Genomic DNA, 23119 nt, shown 5'->3' on the forward strand with positions numbered 1-23119 from the left:
TTCCATACCATACTCTGACGCTCGCTCTCTGGTTCAAAATGGTGAACCCCTTTTTTCACCTCCAGTGATGATCCATTTCAGAGACATTTCACATTCATTAGCATGACACTGACAGATTCTCACACAATTGTGCTTCTGCTCTTCATTGAGTAGCTTTGGAACCCACATTTTGTGAAAGTTAAGCCTGTTTTTGTGTGCAGAACCATGGCTAACATGCATATGGTATGCCATGTCATCAACACTCATCATATCGCCCGACTCCATGGCTAAATGGTTAGCGTGCTGGCCTTTGGCCACAGGGTTCCGGGTTTGATTCCTGGCAGGGTCAGGAATTTTAACCATCATTGGTTAATTTTTCTGGGACGGGGGCTGTCCCTGTCCGACCATGCAAATCTCTCGCAACCAACAACACATAAACTTAATGCTCCGCCTACCCCCTCCCCTCCACCACACCCTCCTCCGCCAATCTCACATCGATACAATACTAGAAGCACAAGTGTCAGGCATTCAACGCTACCATAGCAACTGCATAACAGTCAAAGAAATAAATGAACCTACACATAACGTTGTTTTTCTTCAACTAAACTTTCCATAACTAATTTACATCTTTACATGCAAAAGGGTAAGTGTTATATACATTTTCCATGTTTTATTTTTTAAACCCACATTCTCTTCAATAATACCTTCCTAAGCATTCACTCTCCTCTTGTTCCAGACTATCAGCGTCGAAAAACCTCAAATTTCGCTCCTTCAAACAAGATAAATACATCTATAGACAACCGAATGCTTTTTCCTTACTCCCACAATTACTTAAGGAAGACAGTTACCTTATCATACCGCATTCGACTTTCACTCCTTCAGCCAGTTAAATAGACTATAGGCAGCTGAACAGCCACTTAAGAAGGCTGTTGTCTTTTCACACAACATACGAAATTGGCAACTGTGACAGTTTATCAGCTTTGCTTTTTCAGATCCTCTAACAGGAGTATTCAAGGAGGCACATTTCTGTTTCATTATAAAGACTGAGCTGTTTATTACTCTACCCCAACAAGTTTTTCAACGCTCCAGAAAGTATAATCGTGTGAACTTTTGACATGCAGCTTGATACTGCAATTTTAGCCGAGGACATTCTAACAATTTGTATGTTTGGACAGACACCTACAATGATATCATCTTTTTATGACTTGTAAGAGCAATCAGGATCCTGATTTTTCATCATACAGGTTTGAGTTTGAGGCTGATGATGCCCTTAATATGGGCGAAACATGTCCCTTAACATTTTATAATAATATTTAATTTCTAAAAGATCTCTTTGTATTGAATGGGTGGATATAAAAAATAACACTTGTAGCATACTTTGTATTTACGTACATTTCAATACGGACCTAACATGAGAATTATAACATGTAATGAAGATGAACGTCCGGATCTTTCCTAATCCTTTACGCTCGTGCGACCTGTCTTCAACTGTTCAATCCACTGGTAAACACTCCGCTGTGGCAAAAGATTGTCCCCGTATTGTGCTAAGTCTATGAATTTCTGCTCCTGTTACACCGTCAGACCACGAAAGACGGGTTACGGAACGCTGTTCTTCCTTGGTGTAAACAGAGAGTTGGCGCAGCCATTTTACGTTACAACAGTGCAAGCTGTACTGATCTGAGAATAATGAAACCTACCACAAACGTAGACGATGGTGCCATCTAGTGGCTGGTGAGGACTCAACGCCACACAGCCAACCCAAAGACAATTAGAGCAAAATTGCGGATACGTATTGACTTGCCTACGTATTTATTTATTTGTCCTGAGCTTACCAAGTGTATGCCAGGTTTTGTGGTAAAGAAAATGTGTAATATTCAAGGGAAATTCAATTTTTGCTTATTCAAAAACATTGGCGATCGGCTTCTAAACACATCACCCATCTTACAGGTAAGTTATGAATAACATGCCAGAAAATATGCTTGTCTTTTGTGGCAAACCATTTGTCAAGCCGTATTCCAACTTCCTCAAAATTGCTGAAGTGTTGCTCTGCGATCGCAGATGCAAAGAGGTGATAGATGGCGCCCGGTGGGGGCAGAGCAGCGGGTGCAGAAGGATATCCCATCCAAGCGATTTCAAGGTGTCATTCACTGGTTTTCCCGAATACTGGATACTGGCTGCACTTAAGCGACTGCAACTATCGAGCTCGATAAGAAGTTATGTCTCAAGATGAAAAAGATCTCTCGACAGCAAGAGCCATGTTTTCAAGACATATCTATTGAATGGACCTGGGAAAGTTAACCACAAATAGATAACAATCAGTTAAAAAAAAAAGAAACAAATTCATCACTAGGAGAACACATTGTGTGCCTCCTCGATCAATGAGTGATACATTACAATACTGGCAGCCATAACTCACCATATAAATCTTGAAAACTATATTACGCTGTCATCAAGAGGTGAAGGAGGACCCAGAAGAAATGAGAATACAAGCAATGGATAACAGAAACAGGGAATCCTACTAATCTTGAATCATGAACACCCTAGAGTTTCAAAGAAGAGATCAGACCCTGGATTCAACCACCATAGTCGGAAGAAAGGAAAAGAATATGGAATGAAAGAATGAGGCACTAATGAGTGCGGATCAAAGCCAAGGAGGAGCCAATATCAAATTAATGCGGCCTGCAGTCGGCCGAAATGAAAATAGTAGTAGTAAGTTGTAACATAGTTCATGAGAAAAATTATTAAAAAACCAAACCAAACCCCATGGCACTACAGCACTTGAAGGGCCTTGGCCTAACAAGCGACTGCTGCTCAGCCCAAAGGCCTACAGATTACGAGGTGTCGTGGTCAGCACGACGAATCCTCTCGGCCGTTATTCTTGGCTTTCGAGACCAGGGCCGCTTCTCACCGTCGGATAGCTCCTCGATTCTAATCACGTAGGCTGAGTGGACCCCGAACCAGACCTCAGGTCCAGGTAAAAATCTCTGAGCTGGCCGGGAATCGAACCCGGGGCCTCCGGGTAAGAGGTAAGCACGCTACCCCTACACCACCGAGAATAATTATTAGAGATGATTAATTTAAATTCATTTAGTTCAGTCACAAATAGATAATCAGTTAAAAAGTGAACTAATATATCTCAAGCAAAACACATGGTGTGCCTCCTGTGATATATACATACAAAATACATTACAATACTGGCAGCCATAACTCACCACATAGATCTTGAAGCAGTTCTCATCAGAAAGGGCATTTTCAGCTCTTTTTTGATAAAGGAGTTCAGCAGCAGCCCGTTGATGTGCTGTGTTGCACGGACCACCTGTGGCCCCACGTCGTTGCTCTTGGATCATGAGTTCTACACACTCCTGACAAGTATCATCTGATACCAGATTCTGTAACTGTAGGGAGAAAACATAAATGAGAGAAAGTGATGAACAACTACCTTCATTTAAAACACGTTAATTTGAAAGATTCCATACTTATCAAGCAGCAATTCCTTAAATATGAACAATATTTTTGGCACTATTTATTCCAGTCAATTATGAATAAGGTTGTCATAAAACACTGTGCTCTGATCCTTCTGCAGGCAAAGTTGAAAACTCATACCTAAATACAGTGGAAACACTATTATCCGTTCCTGGAAACTATGTTTTCGCGGATTATTCGTTCAAATCATGTGGTCTAACACGCATCCTAATTAAAGCATACTGTAAAAATCTAACATTATACGTCCCCTGAAGAAACGATTTCCCACATCCACCATCCAGAAATTTCAGTCTCGCAATGATAAATCCTCGATCAAGCACTTTTCAAGAAACAGTATCTTGCAATATTTGTAATAATAATAATTCATAGCAATCACAATGTGATTAAAACAATCAAATATGAATAAAATAAAATACTTAACCGCCTCATGCTTAGGGGTCAATTCTTCTTCTTCTTCTTCTTCTTCTTCTTTTATGACCACATAGGATCACTTTAGTCAGTCCGTCGTTCAGGTCTCTTTGAAGGGATTGTTCGGGCTTTGCGGTCCTCCCAGTACTTCTTCAGACGCTCCGATCTTCGTGCCCTTTCCTCAGTTGAAAATGTGCGTGTTGTTGGTTTGTTTTGTGTAAGGGTAAAGCGGAGGTTTATATTCTTGAGTTTTGTATTCAATTTTATCTTATTTTTGGTGCCTTCTGTTGTAAGGCCTATTTCCTTCAGATCCTCTCTTACTTCTCTGATCCATTTACATCCTGTTGTGGTATTTTTTGAGACGAGATTGTGTTGTACTAGTTGTTTCAGAAGTCTCGAGTCCTGCATCCTCATGATATGTCCAAAGAATCCCAGTCTCCTCTTACGCATAGTATCTGTAATGGGTTCTAGCTCTTTGTACACGACTTTGTTAGGTATTAACCGCCACTGTCCATCTTTCTGATATTTTTTGTTGATACAGGTTCTTCCAATCCTCCTTTCAATTTTCTGAAGTCTGTCAGTCTTTGATTGTTTATTCAGATAAAAGAGTGTTTCTGCTGCATATGTAGCTTCCGGTTTTATAACTGTGTTGTAGTGTTTTATTTTTGTATTTATTGATAGACATTTCTTTTTGTAGATATCCCATGTTAATTTTTGTGCTTTAGCTAATCTATTTGTTCTTACTTGGATTGAGATTTTTTCATTTAAGTTATGTGTTATTACTTCTCCAAGATATTTAAACTGAGTTACTATTTTGATTTTATTACCATTTATGGTGACTTCTTTTAGCTGTGTTGGTTTTTGGGGCATAATTTCTGTTTTTTCAAATGATATTTTGAGGCCAATTTTATTTGCAATGTTTTGAAGTTCTGATATCTGGGTTTTTGCTTCTTTTATGTCCACTGCTAGTAATGCTAAATCGTCAGCAAAACCCAGGCAATTTGTTTTGATTTTTCGGCCAATCTTTATTTTGGGGGGACATTTTCTAAACCATTCCCTCATTACCATTTCTAGAGCACAGTTAAATAATAGTGGTGAGAGCCCATCTCCCTGCCGTAGTCCAGTTTTAATTTCAAATGTCTCTGATGTTTCACCCCTGAACTTCACTTTTGACTTGGTATTGGTGAGAGTCAATTTTATCATGTTTATTAATTTGGGGTGTAGTCCAAGGTGTCTTAAAATTTTAAACAGAGATTCTCTATGGATGCAATCATAAGCTTTCTTGAAATCTACAAATGTTATCACCATATCTCTGTTTCTTCTCCTGTTATAGTCCATTATCAACTTAAGACTCATGATCTGATCAGGACAGCTCCTCCAGGGTCTGAAACCTCCTTGATATTCTCCTAGTTCTTTCTCAAGTTGTAAACTTATCCTATTAAGGATGATTATTGAAAATATTTTGTATGTTATGTCTAGGAGAGAGATTCCCCTGTAGTTATTAGGGTCGGTTTTGTCCCCTTTTTTGTGCAGAGGATGAATGAGGGCTGTTGTCCAGTGTTCTGGTAGTTCTTCTTTAATCCAGATAGAGACAAGTTGTTGATGGAGGGCAACTTTTGCTGAGGTTCCTGCATATTTCCAGATTTCCGCAAAGGTCTGATCTTCTCCTGGCGCTTTGTAGTTTTTTAATTTATTCAGAGCTTGGTAGACTTCCTTTATTGTGGGGGGATTGATGTTTTCTGGTGATGTTTTTATCGGGGTGTTGGTGTCCAAATGAAGGAGTTCTGTAGGTTCCTCACAATTTAAAAGCTTGTTGAAATGTTTAGCCAGAATTTCTGCGTTGTCTTTATTGTTATGGGCCAGTTTACCATCTTCATCCTTCATCAGTAGGGTCGGGGGTTAATATTTTTGGAGCTGCTTTCTGAAGGTTTTGTAGTAGTCCCTTGATTTAGTTTTACTGAACTGTTCTTCAATTAACTGCAGGGTGTCCTTATGATGTTGTCTTTTTATTCTTCTTAAGACTTGGGTAGTTTCTTTTCTCTGTTTTACTAGCTTTTGATAGGATATTTCTGTCTTTTGGGACTGATGTAATAGCCATGCCTGATGTCTTTTCTCCACTGTTTCATCACATTCACTGTTCCACCATTGGTGTTTTTTACGTGGTTTAATTGGAGCTAGCTCTTCTGCAATTTTTTTAAGGTTGTGTACTAAGTCTTCAAGTTTGTCTGTGATTTTTATTTTTTCAGTTGCTTTCTGGTAATTTTTGTTGTTGATTAGCTGGGTAGGATCTATTTTTCATTTAGTTTTAAGGGCTTGCTTTTGTTGTCTCCTCTGGGGAGTGAGTTTAATTTTAATTTTAACTACGTTGTGATCTGAACCTGTGTCTATTCCTCGGAGGACTTTGACGTTATAGATCTCTTTGTGGTGGTATTTGTCCATGCAGACGTGGTCCAGTTGCCATTCTCCTTTAGTGTAGTCAAGGTGTTTCCATGTTTTGAGTTTTTGAGGTTTCCTCTTAAAACATGTAGATTTTGAGATTAAATTATGGTTTCTACACAGGTCAACTAGTCTCTCTCCATTATTGTAATCTACTCCATATATTTATTAATATTAATTTATTATTTATTAATAACTGAATAAATTACACACATAAATCAAATTAATAAAAGTAATTAATTGAAATGTCCACAGTATGAGCGCCAGAGTTCACCAGAAAGAATCCCTCAAATTATGATAAAACATGATAATTCTCTCCCCCAGGGTGTGTACATAAAGCTGCGTACTGGTACATCTGCTTCAGGCCCTATCTAACCTTCTGAAAATGACTAAATAGGTAGGAACTGTACTTAGGTTCATCAACAACTCTGCTGATTCTAAAGTAACTATATTCTGAATAATATTCGTACATGAGCACCTCATCCACACACCAAAATATACATAAAATACACCCACAAAATACTGCTGGAAGACTCCATATTTACAACAACAACATCAACAATAAAAACAGTGGAAAACCAAAAGCGAGGACCAAGCTACCATTTGCAGTCAGTCTGTTGAAAGTTCACTACATCAAGTCCAGTTCGCTCCACCAAGGTTTGAAGTCAAGTCTGCTCTACCAAAGACTGAAGTCCCCTCTCTGCTGTTTTCTCACATGCCTATATAGACCTCAGCTCATATCAAGACCACGCCCTGAACCTCTTCGGGATCCCAAGACAATAACATCAACGGACTCATACACAGTTTCCGAGATAGCACTGTTTCCCCTCCATTTGTACAAAACAAATTACTCATATCACATATGGAGACTATCCAGCTTAAAATATTAAGAATATACAAATGAAATAATAATAATAATAACAATAATAATAATAACAACAACAATAATGTTATTTGTTTTACGTCCCACTAACTACTTTTACGGTCTTCGGAGACGCCGAGGTGCCGGAATTTTGTCCCGCAGGAGTTCTTTTACGTGCCAGTAAATCTACCGACACGAGGCTGTCGTATTTGAGCACCTTCAAATACCAACGGACTGAACCAGGATCGAACCTGCCAAGTTGGGGTTAGAAGGCCAGCGCCTTAACCGTCTGAGCCACTCAGCCCGGCAATAATAATAATAATAATAATAATAATAATAATAATAATAATAATAATAATTCAAATGACAATCTCTCTTACTAATGAATACAGGTAAAAATTTCATTGTTCCGTATTTAAAAGTATCACAGTTAAAATTGAAATAATAAATAAAGAGGTTCAACCAATTCAATACAAAAGTTTAAGAAATGCAGTGATTACATCCTTATTTAATAATAAGTAGAAGTGGTACCGGTTTCGACCCTAGTCCAGGTCATCATCAGCCAATTAAAACATGAAAAACAATGCATAGGAAAAAGAAAAAAGATCAAGTTCACTCCGGATCAGTAGAAGAGGCGATATAAAAAATGACGGGGGTAGACACTGTAAAATTCAGAAGAAGTAAAATGTAAGTCACTTAAAAGAAACAGTGCGTAATTTTCTGAGCAGCAGTATGGCACGTGCAGTGTTAGGCAAAGTCTTATAATGTTTATGAAAAGTGGAGAACGGTTAAGTGAGCTAGCTTGTATACACTGTCGGGCACAAAGTCAAAACACAATCGAACACACGAAGATCCATAAACGTGCTGAAGCTGAAGATGAGTAGATCAATTGAAGTAACTTGCCAGCTCCCGGTGATCAGAGCGATATATTCAATATCAGGCACTGTGGTTTCAAACGCCAACGTAAAATGAAGAATAGCTTAATGATCCAGTATTTGCTTCGGTCGCGGGAATGTAGTATTTGTGAATTTTTGGGAGGGCTTTGGCAGTGGGTAGGCCTGGGTTCAAGTTTATTATTCTTCTCTTATTCCACTTTTCCTCTTCCTCTATTAATTTATCCTATCTTTTCTTTTCACCTCAAAAAAAAAAAAAAAAAAAAAAAACTACAATGCCACCTTCATTTCTGTTCTTCTCATTCAAATTTAACTCTTGCCTTGCGCCGACTTCGACTACTTCAATCACGACCTGAATTTTTTATATTTTAAAAAATAGTGCACTGTGCATATATGTTTTCATTTGTTTCCGGTATTGCGCTTTTTACTATATGTTTTCTCTTCACAATTGTTTTTTTCTCGTCAACTGTTCCAAAAATTCTACAGGATCATAATTACTTATTCAATTATATACACTTAAATTATATGTACAGAGGTGCCAACCTTTGAAGCGGATTATCAGTAATCAGCCTAATCGCCCTTCGCCCCCGAGAACAAATTTAAAGTCAAGTCCAAAGCGCGCTTCTTCCTTCTCGATAATGACACCCCTTTTGCCCTTCCCTCTAGCAATCTATTCGAAAGAATATCATATTACACAATAACATTTGCACACAACCTGTTAATTTTGTGAAAAAATATTCCTTGTAGCTTGTTTCTCACGCAGCAGCAGTTTTTCTTGAAGCATCCTTCCCACTGTGATGATATTTTCGTCTTCTCAACCAAAAGCAATTCCACTGCAGATGTGCTTAATGTAGGCCTCACTTCTTTCTCAATCTTTCTGTCAACTGTCAGTACACTTAACACAGCAAATGCAACATTGCTGAAGGGTTTATAGTGGAAAAGATCAGCTCCTGAGCTCCCTCATTCACAATGAATTTTACAACGCTTACGGGCAGCAAAACGAACTCACGATCGAATAAGTGTCGTTGCCAACTCACAAACAATGAAACGGGGATCATTTAGGAGAAAGGCTCGAAAGGATTGAACATTTTTCCATATTTTCTTTCTTTCCGTAGAAAATTATTTTTTGTGATAATGTCAGCTTCTCCGTAATAATTTCCCCTTTGACCGTAATCCCGTAATCGTGAGGCGAAATCCGTAATAATTACGGACAATCCGTAATAGTTGGCACCTCTGTATGTATCTATATATACTTACATTCCCACGACCGAAGCAAATACGGGATCATTAAGCTTCTCTTCATTTTACGTTGGCATTTGAAACCACAGTGCCTGATATTAAATATATCGCGCTGATCACCGGGAGCTGGCAAGTTATTTCAATTGATCTACTCATCTTCAGCTTCAGCACGTTTATGGATCTTCATATGTGTTCAATTGTGTTTTGACTTTGTGCCTAACAGTGTATACAAGCTAGCTCACTTAACCGTTCTCCACTTTTCATAAACATTATAAGACTTTGCCTAACACTGCACGTGCCATACTGCTGCTCAGAAAATTAGGCATTGTTTCCTTTAAGTGACTTACATTTTACTTCTTCTGAATTTTACAGTGTCTACCCCCGTCATTTTTTATATCGCCTCTTCTACTGATCCGGAGTGAACTTGATCTTTTTTCTTTTTCCTATGCATTGTTTTTCATGTTTTAATTGGCTGATGATGACCTGGACTAGGGTCGAAACCGGTACCACTTCTACTTATTATTAAATAAGAATGTAATTACAGCATTTCTTATTCTTTTGTATTGAATAGGTTGACCCTCTTTATTTATTATTTCAATTTTAACAATGAATACAGTGCAAAGGTGTGATATATGTACTATCACAATCTCACGAAAGGACAGCTACGGCATACCTATGGATCTTGGCGTTAACGTCACTTCACTACAATAATTAGTGCAAGTACTGGAAAAGCGATAGGCGGCAAACTTGCATAAGGGTCCATCTTAGGATCACATTTGTCTGGTAGGCCAAATGTTTAGGGAAACCTCGGAAATCATACAGCAGTGTGTGCTGTGTAAGCAATGAATTTCATCATTAGGCCTCTATTCATGGATATGACTTATTTTGTTAATGAAGTTTCATTACCACCTAATCAATACAATATTTTTTATTTTTACTAGGACTAGTTTTGGCCGATGTAAACGGCCATCTTCAGCTATTCATAGTAAGATAGGTTAAAATAAGGATGTAGTGACATTAAAATTGAATGCTGTAATACAAATGTCACATAGAACTGAGTCTTAAAAAGCCATTGTCGCAAAAATACACAAGTGCAGAATTAAGATACTGATTATGGTCCATACACAATGATTTTTATCACAATGAACACTTGTTAATTAAAGATCATATTGATCATTGTACACTGATGCTCATAAAAAGAGTAAGTTTGAACATGCATATAAGGTGAGGACGTTATTAACACGTTGACTGCCAGGACACATAGCAAGAAATGTCCCGGTGGCCAAAGCATTTTTTTCTACTATGCATGTAGTAAATAAGCAGTAAAGCAAAATTCGAAGTGATATTTCACTTAAGTGTTCAATGTACGTACGAAATACAATAAAAATTCTCAGCACCCCGAGGTACCGCCGTGGCCCCACAGAAAAGTTCACTGCATGGTTTTGCCTAGAAGGCCAGAGCGGTACAGTCTAGCGGTACCAGAAGCTTTGCATCGCTTGATAGTACACATTGTAGATAACGGAGCGTGCCACGATTTGTTTACTAGCGCTTAGGACTACAATCGCAAGGCACTCATTCTTTTACAGTAGGGTGTGTGTGAAATACTTGCGAGATATTTCTAAGTTATTTTACCAGTGAACGGAGAGGTTAGTTTTAAAAATGAAACCGTTTTCTTCTCGAACTCGGAAGATAATGACGCTAGCCCTTCAGTATGAGATATCTGGTAAGTAGTGTCCATGTCAAACTGATCTATTGCGTTTTGCAACACAAAAAAACTCTTCACCAAATTAAATTTGAAATATATTTATTTCCTGTTTACTCCTCGCCAAATGCTCAACGGTAATGTAAAATTTTGCTATGTTGTCAATGAATGTTGTCAATTTAGAAAATACAAATACGCTAATTTTTACGCTATATTTATTGCGATAACCGTAGAAATCAGCTCAGGTATGGGTGCAACAATTTGGAAGGAATCAGTGTGGCCTATTGAACAGGTAAGCATAAGCTTGGGGTGAAAATGGGTAATCACATAAATCCATAACCAGGTTTCCCGACAGTAGTATTCACGCCCACGATCTCCAAAATCTTGAGCTTGCGAGTTAGCTAACCCGGCATTGCAGACTGGAAAGAAATAGAGTTAGAAATGGCTGTGGAAGTAAGGAGAAATTGAAGGAACTTACTAGAAAATTGAATCAAGCAAAGAAGGCAGCTAAGGATAACATGATGGCAAGCATAATTGGCAGTCATACGAATTTTAGTGAAAAATGGAAGGGTATGTATAGGTATTTTAAGGCAGAAACAGGTTCCAAGAAGGACATTCCAGGAATAATTAATGAACAAGAGGAGTGTGTATGTGAGGATCTTCAAAAGGCAGAAGTATTCAGTCAGCAGTATGTAAAGATTGTTGGTTACAAGGATAATGTCGAGATAGAGGAGGAGACTAAGGCCAAAGAAGAAATAAAATTTACATATGATAACAATGACATTTACAATAAGATACAAAAGTTAAAAACTAGAAAAGCGACTGGAATTGATCAGATTTCTGGGGATATACTAAAGACAATGGGTTGGGATATAGTACCATATCTGAAGTACTTATTTGATTATTGTTTGGTCGGAGGAGCTATACCAGATGGATGGAGAGTTGCTATAGTTGCCCCTGTGTATAAAGGAAAGGGTGATAGACATAAAGCTGAAAATTACAGGCCAGTAAGTTTGACATGCATTGTATGTAAGCTTTGGGAAGGCATTCTTTCTGATTATATTAGACATGTTTGTGAAATTAATAACTGGTTCGATAGAAGGCAATTCGGTTTTAGGAAAGGTTATTCCACTGAAGCTCAACTTGTAGGATTCCAGCAAGATATAGCAGATATCTTGGATTCAGGAGGTCAAATGGACTGTATCGCGATTGACCTGTCTAAAGCATTTGATAGGGTGGATCATGGGAGACTACTGGCAAAAATGAGTGCAATTGGACTAGACAAAAGAGTGACTGAATGGGTTGCTATATTTCTAGAAAATAGATCTCAGAGAATTAGAGTAGGTGAAGCTTTATCTGACCCTGTAATAATTAAGAGGGGAATTCCTCAAGGCAGTATTATCGGACCTTTATGTTTTCTTATATATATAAATGATATGAGTAAAGGAGTGGAATCGGAGGTAAGGCTTTTTGCGGATGATGTTATTCTCTATAGAGTGATAAATAAGTTACAAGATTGTGAGCAACTGCAACGTGACCTCGAAAATGTTGTGAGATGGACAGCAGGCAATGGTATGTTGATAAACGGGGTTAAAAGTCAGGTTGTGAGTTTTACAAGTAGGAAAAGTCCTCTCAGTTTTAATTACTGCGTTGATGGGGTGAAAGTTCCTTTTGGGGATCATTGTAAGTATCTAGGTGTTAATATAAGGAAAGATCTTCATTGGGGTAATCACATAAATGGGATTGTAAATAAAGGGTACAGATCTGTGCACATGGTTATGAGGGTGTTTAGGGGTTGTAGTAAGGATGTAAAGGAGAGGGCATATAAGTCTCTGGTAAGACCCCAACTAGAGTATGGTTCCAGTGTATGGGACCCTCACCAGGATTACCTGATTCAAGAACTGGAAAAAATCCAAAGAAAAGCAGCTCGATTTGTTCTGGGCGATTTCCGACAAAAGAGTAGCGTTACAAAAATGTTGCAATGTTTGGGTTGGGAAGAATTGAGAGAAAGAAGAAGAGCTGCTCGACTAAGTGGTATGTTCCGGGCTGTCAGCGGAGAGATGGCGTGGAATGACATTAGTAGACGAATAAGTTTGAATGGCGTTTATAAAAGTAGGAAAGATCACAATACGAAGATAAAGTTGGAATTCAAGAGGACAAACTGGGGCAAATATTCATTTATAGGAAGGGGAGTTAGGGATTGGAATAACTTACCAAGAGGGATGTTCAATAAATTTCCAATTTCTTTGAAATCATTTAGGAAAAGGCTAGGAAAACAACAAATAGGGAATCTGCCACCTGGGCGACTGCCCTAAATGCAGATCAGTACTGATTGATTGATTGATTGATTGATTGGCATACCTAAACGCATGGCTAAACTGATTGGACAAATACTCAAATATTGCCAATAAAAGGAGGTTGGATTATTTAAAAAATAAAGACTATATTTTGGAAACCAAGCACGCCAGGATTTGCTCCGAGGCCATATCGGTACGCTAGCATAGCGAATTCAACGGCTCAGCGGTCCGCCGGCCCGGCAGCTAAAGTCAAATAGCAACACCTGTCAGCGGTACTTTGTACCGCCGTGGCCTCGTGAGACACTCACTCAGCGGTACAATGTACCGCTCTGGCAGCCAACGTGTTAATGCACTCCTCATGAACACTAGAACTGCTGTGTTAAAATTATCACAGTGTTGGGCTTGAATAATGAGTTTCAACTATACTATACAATGCACTGTGCCGTACATGAGATAAGAATTTGGATTAATCATTTTTCTTTTTACAAAAATACAATGTTGCCGTATTAGACCGAGGGATATCCTGATGTTTAAGAAATTAAGTAAAGCCCGTCTGTAAGGGTGATATGAGGATATCTAGAAAAGAAAAGGAACAGAATGATCTTAGACTGATCAATGTGAAATTGTTATAATAATAAATAATGTTATTTGTTTTACGTCCCACTAACTACTCTTACGGTTTTCGGAGATGCCGAGGTGCCGGAATTTAGTCCCGCAGGAGTTCTTTTACGTGCCAGTAAATCCACCGACATGGGGCTGACGTATTTGAGCACCTTCAAATACCACCGGACTGAGCCAGGATCGAACCTGCCAAGTTGGGGTCAGAAGGCCAGCGCCTTAACCGTCAGCCGCTCAGCCCGGCTGAAATTGTTATGAAGATGAAACGAAAAGTAAGAAAACTTGCCCTTCGAGGTTGCGGTAGGTACACCTCGTGGAGCTGTTAGTGTTGTGTCATTAGCTCGGCACCAGTGGTAGCTCAGGCTCATTCTAGCAAGAGAGAGAGAGAGAGAGAGAGAGAGAGAGAGAGAGAGAGAGAGAGAGAGAGAGAGAGAGAGAGAGACAGAGAGACAGAGAGACAGAGAGAGAGAGAGAGAGAGAGAGAGAGAGAGAGAGAGAGAGAGAGAGAGAGAGAGAGAGAGAGAAAAGACTATTTGGAGGGTCATTTGTGTGATGTGTGTTGAATTTTTTATCATAGTATTTGGATACTATAGGAATTACTGATTCTAAGAGAATATTAGTGTTATCAGAAATTTCGTTAATGTTAAAAGCAGAATTTTTAAACTGATCGAGAGAAATAAAATATTCATCCAAGAAGATGTTATGAAGAGAACTTTCTGATGAAAATAAATAATATCTAGATCTTGTTGAATGTTGGAAAAATGTTGGTTGAATTCTTTAACACTAGAATAGCTGAGAATCTTACATTCCCAGAACAGCAGTAAAGGGTCATTTTGACCCATTGTAAGAAATGCTTGGAAATGTTCAAATTAGAACTCAATAAGAGATGCATTTTGTTCTACTGTTTCCACGAATTAAGACCTGCCTTTAGTGTATGGAGGTTTTATATTACTAATGGACAAGCGCATAATCACAAAGAACTGGATCGTTTTCCTGCTTCTCCAAGGAATTTTCACAAAATTAACCAACTGAACAACTTTTGTTAGTCAGCCGTCCACATTGCAACAGCTGCATATTTACAGAAGTACTTTAAGAAAGTAAAAAACAACCGAAACACATTTTGCACACACAACCTCTACTTTACGTGCACATTTTCTGCATAATGCTTTGATGCACCTGCTGCAGGTATCGCTATACTTTTTGCCTTTAATGAGACCAACTTGGCACTTCTTCCGCTTTTTAGATGGACATGGTCCTACAACTTCCTATTGTTGTCCTTGCTCATTCCATCTTGCTAGTTCACTTGCCAGACAGAGGATGAATTTCTACTGCGCGATCTCCCTACCCGTTGTTTATAAATGGCCCAAGCACTGATACCTGTTAGGTCTAGGATATTGTAAAAGTCATAGCTTGGCCACCTCCTGCATGCACCCAGGGTGGTATATTTACCACACATTTGGTCGACCACATCTACCCCATGATTCGTGGCATAGTAGTTACAGTTTCTGGCTTTCTCTTTAGTTCTGTTCACATTGTTACTTGAGCGCATCGTGTTCTAAGAAGAAGGATTTTCTTGCTGTTCTCCCTTTGGTACACTGTCAATGTGCAGTGTGTGTTCCCAGTCTGAGGCAAGATGGTTATTGAGTTTGAATACAAGACCTCCCAATCAGTTCCATCTTGAGCAACCATCTTCACTGACCTAACTGAGATTGACATCCGAAGCGAGTTCGAAGGCAGATTAGCACTTTCGGCTTCTCCTGATGATAATTCAACCTCTGTCCTATTATGATTGTCTTCACCAGTCTGTTGTCTCTAGCAAAATACTGTGATATGAATCAGATAGTTCATTTTGAGATTCAACAATGGAATTTTCTAGCATGTGAGAAAGACAATTGTAACACATGTCTGTAAGAACACATTTTAAATGATGAGATGAATAAAATAATTCTGCTAACTGAAACACTTATCTGACAGTAAGAGCTCATCAGTAGTAATAATCCAGGCCGAGTACAAACTGTTATCTGGCAAAGCAAACTCCTGCGTTGTAATAAGGAATTGTACAGGTGTCAAAATGACCCCTTTTGCAGTCCAGGATATGCCATAACAACTGCAATCAGGACATTTCAACCTGTATACATCTGAACACGCAAATTTATTGGCTGTATTTAATGAGTTAGGATTATGAAGTGGATGAGAATTAATGTTTAACGTTTTTTTTAAATGCTACCTGGATAATCATTTTTTAAAAAGGGATTAGTGATGTTATGAATGCTACTAATTTTACAGGTAAAAGTAGCATTTTTTTTTTCTGTGATTTTGATTATCTAATTAGGTTCGACTTAGGTTTATGTTTGTTCTTGTTTGTAAGTTTGTTTATAAATTGAAGGCTAAAGCCATTATTTAAGGCTGTTTGACGAATAATGTTCAATTCTTCATCGAGATCAGATTGAGACATGGGGATTTTCAAAACTCTATTGATCATACTATGGTATGAAGCTTTGTATGGGAGTTATGGGATGTGTATTCTGCCCTGAAGGTCGTACAGGTTTGTGTGGGTTTCCTGAATATTTTAAATGTAAGATCTTTTCTGGATACAGTAAGGTCAAGATAATTAATGGACTTGTCATTTTCATTTTCTAATGTGAGCTTGATATAAGAATATATGTTATTAACGGCTGGTTTACACGGGTAGAGTAGCGAGGCGAGTAGAGTGGATAGTAGAGCTACTAGCATCGTGTAAACGACTCGGATAGTAGCGAGTAGAGTAGAGTAGCTAGTACGCAGTAGAGTAGAGTGGGTTTCCACTGTGGTAAAGTAACTCTATCACTATCCTTCCCCCTCCACCGGAACCGAGCTCCGAGAGCTGGCGGAGAAGGCCGAGGACGCTTGATTTTTCAGTTGGCGCGTCATTCGCCTATTCCATGTGTGTACTGACGGTATTCCGATGAGTAAACTGACCATTTTTGTGCGATTATTTGGTGGCAAAATGAAGTGTACAGAAGAAGAAACATGCAAATTTGTAGAACTGACAGTGAAAAAAGAATGTTTATGGAACATAAACAGCATTATTTACAGAAACTAAAATATGAGATGGGCGGCGGAAGAGGACTTGATTACGAAAATGGGTAAAGAGGGTTTTGGTTTTATGGACTTAAACACAATTTTTTTTAAAATACGGTACCTACAACCAGGAACTGACGAAAATTTGTAAATCCAAGAAGTCTGGAGGTGGTGCCGCCGACATCTACACTACCTCTCTTAAGTGGTTTAGTAAAGTATAATTTGCAAGGCAATACTGAAAGCCGTCTGCCTCTGTGGTGTGGTTAGTGTGATTAGCTGCCACCCCCGGAGGCCCGGGTTCGATTCCCGACTCTGCCACAAAATTTGAAAAGTGGTACGAGGGCTGGAACGGGGTCCACTCAGCCATCCTGGAAGTGGTTTTCCGTGGTTTCCCGCTTCTCCTCCAGGCAAATGCCGAGATGGTACCTAACTTAAGGCCACGACCTCTTCCTTCCCTATCCCTTCCAATCTTCACACCCCCCACCAGGGCCCCTGTTCAGCATAGCAGGTGACATCACCTGGGCGAGGTACTGGTCATCCTCACCAGTTGTATCCCCCGATCCAATGTCTCATACTCCAGGACACTGCCCTTGAGGCGGTAGAGGTAGGTCCCTCGCTGAGTCCGAGGGAAAAATCAACCCTGGAGGGTGAGCAGATTAATAAAGAAAGAAGAATATTAAAAGCGACAACGTAACATTATAGCTCAGTGATATTAAGGGGAAGTGCACCTTTGGAGGTCAAACAAATGCAGGTGTATTGTCCTATAATGGAGAACAGACCTCCCTCATTTCGATGGAAGAAGGATTTTAAAAATACCCAACCTATAATAGTTTTGAAGATGCAACAACAAATATAAACAAGTGTCAGCTGGATTGTCGCTTTAGATGGCGGTTTCTCAAGTTTCAGTGTTACACAGTGTGTTCATCATGTGTCTCGACGTGTTTAAGTTAGACAATGATGCAGGACTGTGTACTTTAATCATTTTAATAACATACATAGGGATCTTCTACCTCGTATCATTTGACAATGCCATTAATTTTAAGCAATAACAGTAATGTCCACAGCAAATAGAATAATTTTCATATTTTGTTTGGAATATCCAAAATAATTATTGTTTACAGTACAATGTCAGGTCTTGAAACTTAATCTCTACACCTGGGCCGTACAAGCAACGAACAAGTGAATGATATAAATAGATCAGTAATTGGGGTATTTATGGCAAAGAAGCTACTACAAATTAGGCCTACGCCAGCGTGATTTACAGTGTACTGATGGCTATTATCATTCGCCAAGAACTTCAGAGTCACCTCAAGCATAAATCTCAGTGTTATTGCATTTCTCATCACTGTGTTATGTCTTTGAATCTGCGGTGTTATAGCATCTAACAGTGTCTGAAAGTTATCAGGCTTCGATCTCATACACTTTCTGTATTCTTCTTTATACTCTGTCGCAAGTTCTCTCAGAATTAATGTTGATGCCCCGAGTGTATCTCTCGTAAGCCAGCCTCTTACCCATTCCCTTCTTCCCTCATTTGCTTCTTCTAATGCTTCACTAACCTCTTGCATGAATATGTTTGCAAATGTCTTTAAACTCTTCGTTACGATGTGCTTGCGTCTTGACATGGTGCTACTACTCTACTCTACTGTATGACTCTACTCCCGTATGAAAGATACAAGTGTCAACTCTACCAGACAGGGGTAGAGTAGAGTAACGTGGCTACTCTACTCGCCTCGCTACTCTACCCGTGTAAACCAGCCCTAAGTGATTATACTATTGTTTTACTGTCAGTTGACTGCTCGTCCATCACCACGAGGACATCATCTGTGTACCTTAACCAGCATTCAATATTGTTTACGTTATCAATGTTTGTGTGTTCAAGGTGATCAATGTATATGTTGGCCAAGATCCCCGAGGCCAGTGAAACCATGGGAAGACCATAGTTTGTAAATGACATCACTGAAGGTAAAATAGTTGTTACTGAGAATTGTTATTGAGAATAAACACTAGAATGTTCATAAACTCTTCAATTTCAAGGGGCTTAAGCTGCTATGCTGTCTTAAATTAGGATCAATAATAGCAATGGTTTCTTTTATGGGAATCCTTGGATACTTTTGGTGATATCAAATGAGCTAAAGTGTGATATGGAGCATTATTAAAGTTTTTAAGATATTACAGAGCCGAATAGAAGTTTTAACTGTTTTATTTACGAGAAATTTATCGTGATTGCTAAAAAAATTGGACAAAATCGGGAGGATTGTTTGTTGGGCTAGGTCTACAGTTTATTATGGGTCTCATGGGAAAATCGGCCTTGTGGATCTTGGGGAGAGCTCTGGCTTTCAGAAGTTTAGGTTTCATGGTGATTAACTTCTATATTACAGAGTTAGGGAAAAGGTAAGTGTTATATTTGACAGCCTGCTTGAGATCTGTTTCTTCAGAAATAGGGTCCTCTTTGACTTTGGTAAATGTTTTGTTTGAAAAGAATTCTTTGGTTTTTGTGATATAGGTAGACTTATTAAGGATCACTGTAGTATTACCTTTATCCACTCTAGTCACGATTATTTTATAAGTGATGACTGAGTTGTTCTCACTCAACAGCTTTGTACCTATTAGTTACAGGTATTTAGTTCAAAATTTCAAACACTAATTTGCATAGACTTAATAATTCTAACTCATAAATACAGCTAAAGTGTTCAGGAGTATACAGGTTGAAATGTCCCGATTCCAGTTCAACATATGTAGGTCAGACAGGGAGAAGATTTACAGTAATATATGAAATCTAGAGCATGTGAATGCTATTAAACATAACAGATGGGTCTACAAGTTAAGAATACAACAAACACTTTTCCAACGTCCAGAAAGATCTGGATATTATTTATTTTAATCAGATAGGCCATGTCCAGCTCCATGGCTAAGTGGTTAGCATGCTGGCCTCTGGTCACAGGGCTTTCGGGTTTGATTCCCAGCAGGGTCAGAAATTTTAACCCATCATTGGTTAATTTCTCTGGCACGGGGGCTGGGTGTATGTGCTGTCTTATTCATAATTACATCCTCATCACGAAGCGCAGGTCGCCTATGGGTGTCAAATCAAAAGACCTGCACCTGGCGAGCCGAAGTCCTCGGACAGCTCCCGGAACTAAAAGCCAAACGCCATTCCAGATAGGCCATCCTCTCAACATCTTGACAGAATATTTTATTTCTCTTGATCAATTTATGAAACAAACTTTTAACTAACAAAATTTCTGGTAACTAATGTCCTCTTAGAATCTATAATTCCTATAGTCTCCAAATACTATGATAAAAAATTCAACACACATCACATGAATGATCCTCCGAATAGTCCCTTCTTCACTCCTCTCCCCTTATTCTAATGCCACAGCGAGCGTAAGTTACTGCTGATGCCGAGCTCATGACAACACTAACAGCAACACAAGGTGTACTACCGGAACCTCGAGGGGTAAGCTTTCTTTCTTCTGTTTCGTTTAAGTCTTCGTAACAATTTCACATTGATCTATTTAAGTTCTTTCTTTCCTTCCTTCTCTAGATATCCTCCACATCGCCCTTACGGATGAACTGGACTTTTTTTAAACATCAGGATACAAGGCAACATTGTATTTTTTAAAAGGAAGATTGATCCAAGTACTTCAATCACATGTACAGCCCACAGCATTTTTTTTTTTTCTGTGCATTATACAGTTGAAACTTATTATTCAAGCTCAACACTGTGATAATTTTAATGCAGCAGTTTTCGTGTTCATGAGGAGAGCATCAGAATATCCTCACCTTCTTATATACAGGTTCACAACTTACTCTTCTTACGAGCATTAACGGACAATGATGAATTAATGTCATTTTTAATTAACAAGTGCTCTTCAAGGCAAACAGCCTTGCATATGGACCATAATGAATATATTAATTGTGTACATCTGTGTTTTAGTGGCCATATTTGAGGGCATAGCTTTTTAAAATTCAGTTCTATTTGACGTTTGTATTACAACATTGAATTTTAATGACACTATGTCCTTTTAAACTATCCTGCTTTGAATAGCTGAAGATGGCTGTTTACATTGGCCGAAACTAGTCCCAGTAAATAATAAATACTATATCGATCAGGTGGTGAATAAAGCTTTCATGAAGAAAATAAGCCAGGAGTGCCCACAACAATCTGAAGGAGACAGTACATTTCGACGAAGAGAGAACGAGTTTCGATAAATGTTCGTACTTGTAAAACATATCCATTATGTGCAAGGGTTGCATATTTGCCGAACACATTTTCAGCACTTCCTTCAGGGCACTGTATAGTCACTTGGATTTCAGACAGGATAGTCTATCAGATGCAACCTGAACAGGTGGGTCCAACTAACAACAGACTGGATGTACAAATTCATAAACCATTCCCAGGTCGAACAATGAATCAACGAGAAAAACAATCTAATAAGAACGGCATAAACAACCCATGAAGGATTTTGTTAGAGGAACTGCTGCCCATGAAGGATATTTGGAAACATAATTCCAACCCTGCACGACGTTTAACCCTCAATTATACTAAGTTCCTTGGAAAATAATATCATCCAACTTCGCTTCTTACCACATGGGATTTGCATGATTGATAACGTACCACAGTTCCGGCTTTGTTGCTACCAAGCGTACGACATAGGTGATTAAAAAGCACCTTATGATGAACATACTTTTTACAAACTTCAATAACCCGATGATTCATCCAACAATTTAATGAAGATCCAATTTTTGCTTAGGACAATTTTAGTTAAGTATGAGATAATATTGTATTCATGTCCTAAATTTGGTTTTATTTAATGTACACATTTTCAACCCATGTATACAGCATCTTAAGAAAAACTTTTTTAGAAACAAATTATTTAGAATAAAATCATTTTGTATTATATCAAGTTCAAATGTCTTACTCAAACACAGCCTTAGGCTTGACCTTAAAATTGTCAACAGGCTGAAGTTGACCAAAAAGGGTGAAATATGTACCTGAAAAGTGTATGTAATTCATGTAGAATTTAATCACTATAAACTGAGAATAGTATTGAATAGGAGGATACAATAAATTTTATTCTTGAAAGAATTTTACTTATTGCTCCTTTATAATACGAATCTAGTATTTTAATATTATCAGATACGACTATATTGTACATACCAGAACAGATGTTGCACCTCACATACACTAGTGTCAAAAAAAATATGCATTAGTTACGAGTAAGCAGGGCAACAGCAAATACACCGCAAATCGCACGACATGTGCACCTACCAACCTTATGTGTTCGCTCTGTATAGGAAAAGAGTGTTCCCTGCTTTGAACAGCAGCGTAAACGCAAGGTAAACACAGCCAGTGCCTGCGCCCCAAATTCCCTCAGTCGTGTTTGCCCTGCTATAATGTGCGGAATGTAGCCTCATGGTGAATGTGACCCCATTATGACACGACGATGCCATTTGGACCCAGTTTTGCAAGGTAGAATACTCAGCCGCCTGGAAGCAGGCCAGACACAGATCGAAGTAGCCGTATACTTGAATGTACCACAGAGTGTCATTTCCAGGCTTTGGAGACGATTTTGAGACACAGGAGATGTTAGTCGTAGGCCAGTACCAGGTCTACCAAGGGTAACCAGTAACCACCCCGCCAGACGATATCGGAGTGCACATGGAAGACAATTGTCAGCAGGGCTTGCAGCCGCCTCAGGAATTGTGTTTCCCGGCAAACTGTGTACCGGAGGTTCGGAACAGCAGGGCTGTTTGCCCGACATCCAGTACTTTGGAGCCGGCAACATCAACTGGACCATGAATGAATGGAAGCATGTGCTCTTCACAGATGAATCCTGCTTCGCACATTAACCTGGAGAGAACCGGATAGCCGATACAACCACAGGAGCATCGTGGAATGGGACCAGTATGGTGGTCGTGGCATCATGATGTGGAGCAGCATCATATTGAATGGCCGTACGGACCTGCACATCTTCATGAGTGGTCCGAGGAACACTTAACGTTCGGAGATACAGGGATGAGGTACCGAGACCACATGTTCGACTCTTCAGAGGTGCGGGTGGTCCAAACTTCCTCTTGAAATAGGTGGATATTAAAAATAACACTTGTAACATACTTTATATTTACGTACATTTCAATACGG

General features: G+C 38.9%; 1 protein-coding gene across 1 annotated transcript in view; it reads right to left on the bottom strand.

Annotated features, from left to right (window-relative positions):
- The window catches only part of Sin3A (SIN3 transcription regulator family member A), a 528152-nt gene that overhangs the window by 120695 nt on the left and 384338 nt on the right, over positions 1-23119 (bottom strand). Inside the window, exon 19 of the mRNA XM_068227644.1 lies at positions 3192-3374. Coding sequence (XP_068083745.1) covers positions 3192-3374 — 183 coding nt within the window. The remainder of the gene's footprint in view (positions 1-3191; positions 3375-23119) is intronic.

The sequence above is a fragment of the Anabrus simplex genome, chromosome 5 (assembly GCF_040414725.1).
Source record: "Anabrus simplex isolate iqAnaSimp1 chromosome 5, ASM4041472v1, whole genome shotgun sequence".
Classification (NCBI taxonomy): Eukaryota; Metazoa; Arthropoda; class Insecta; order Orthoptera; family Tettigoniidae; genus Anabrus; species Anabrus simplex.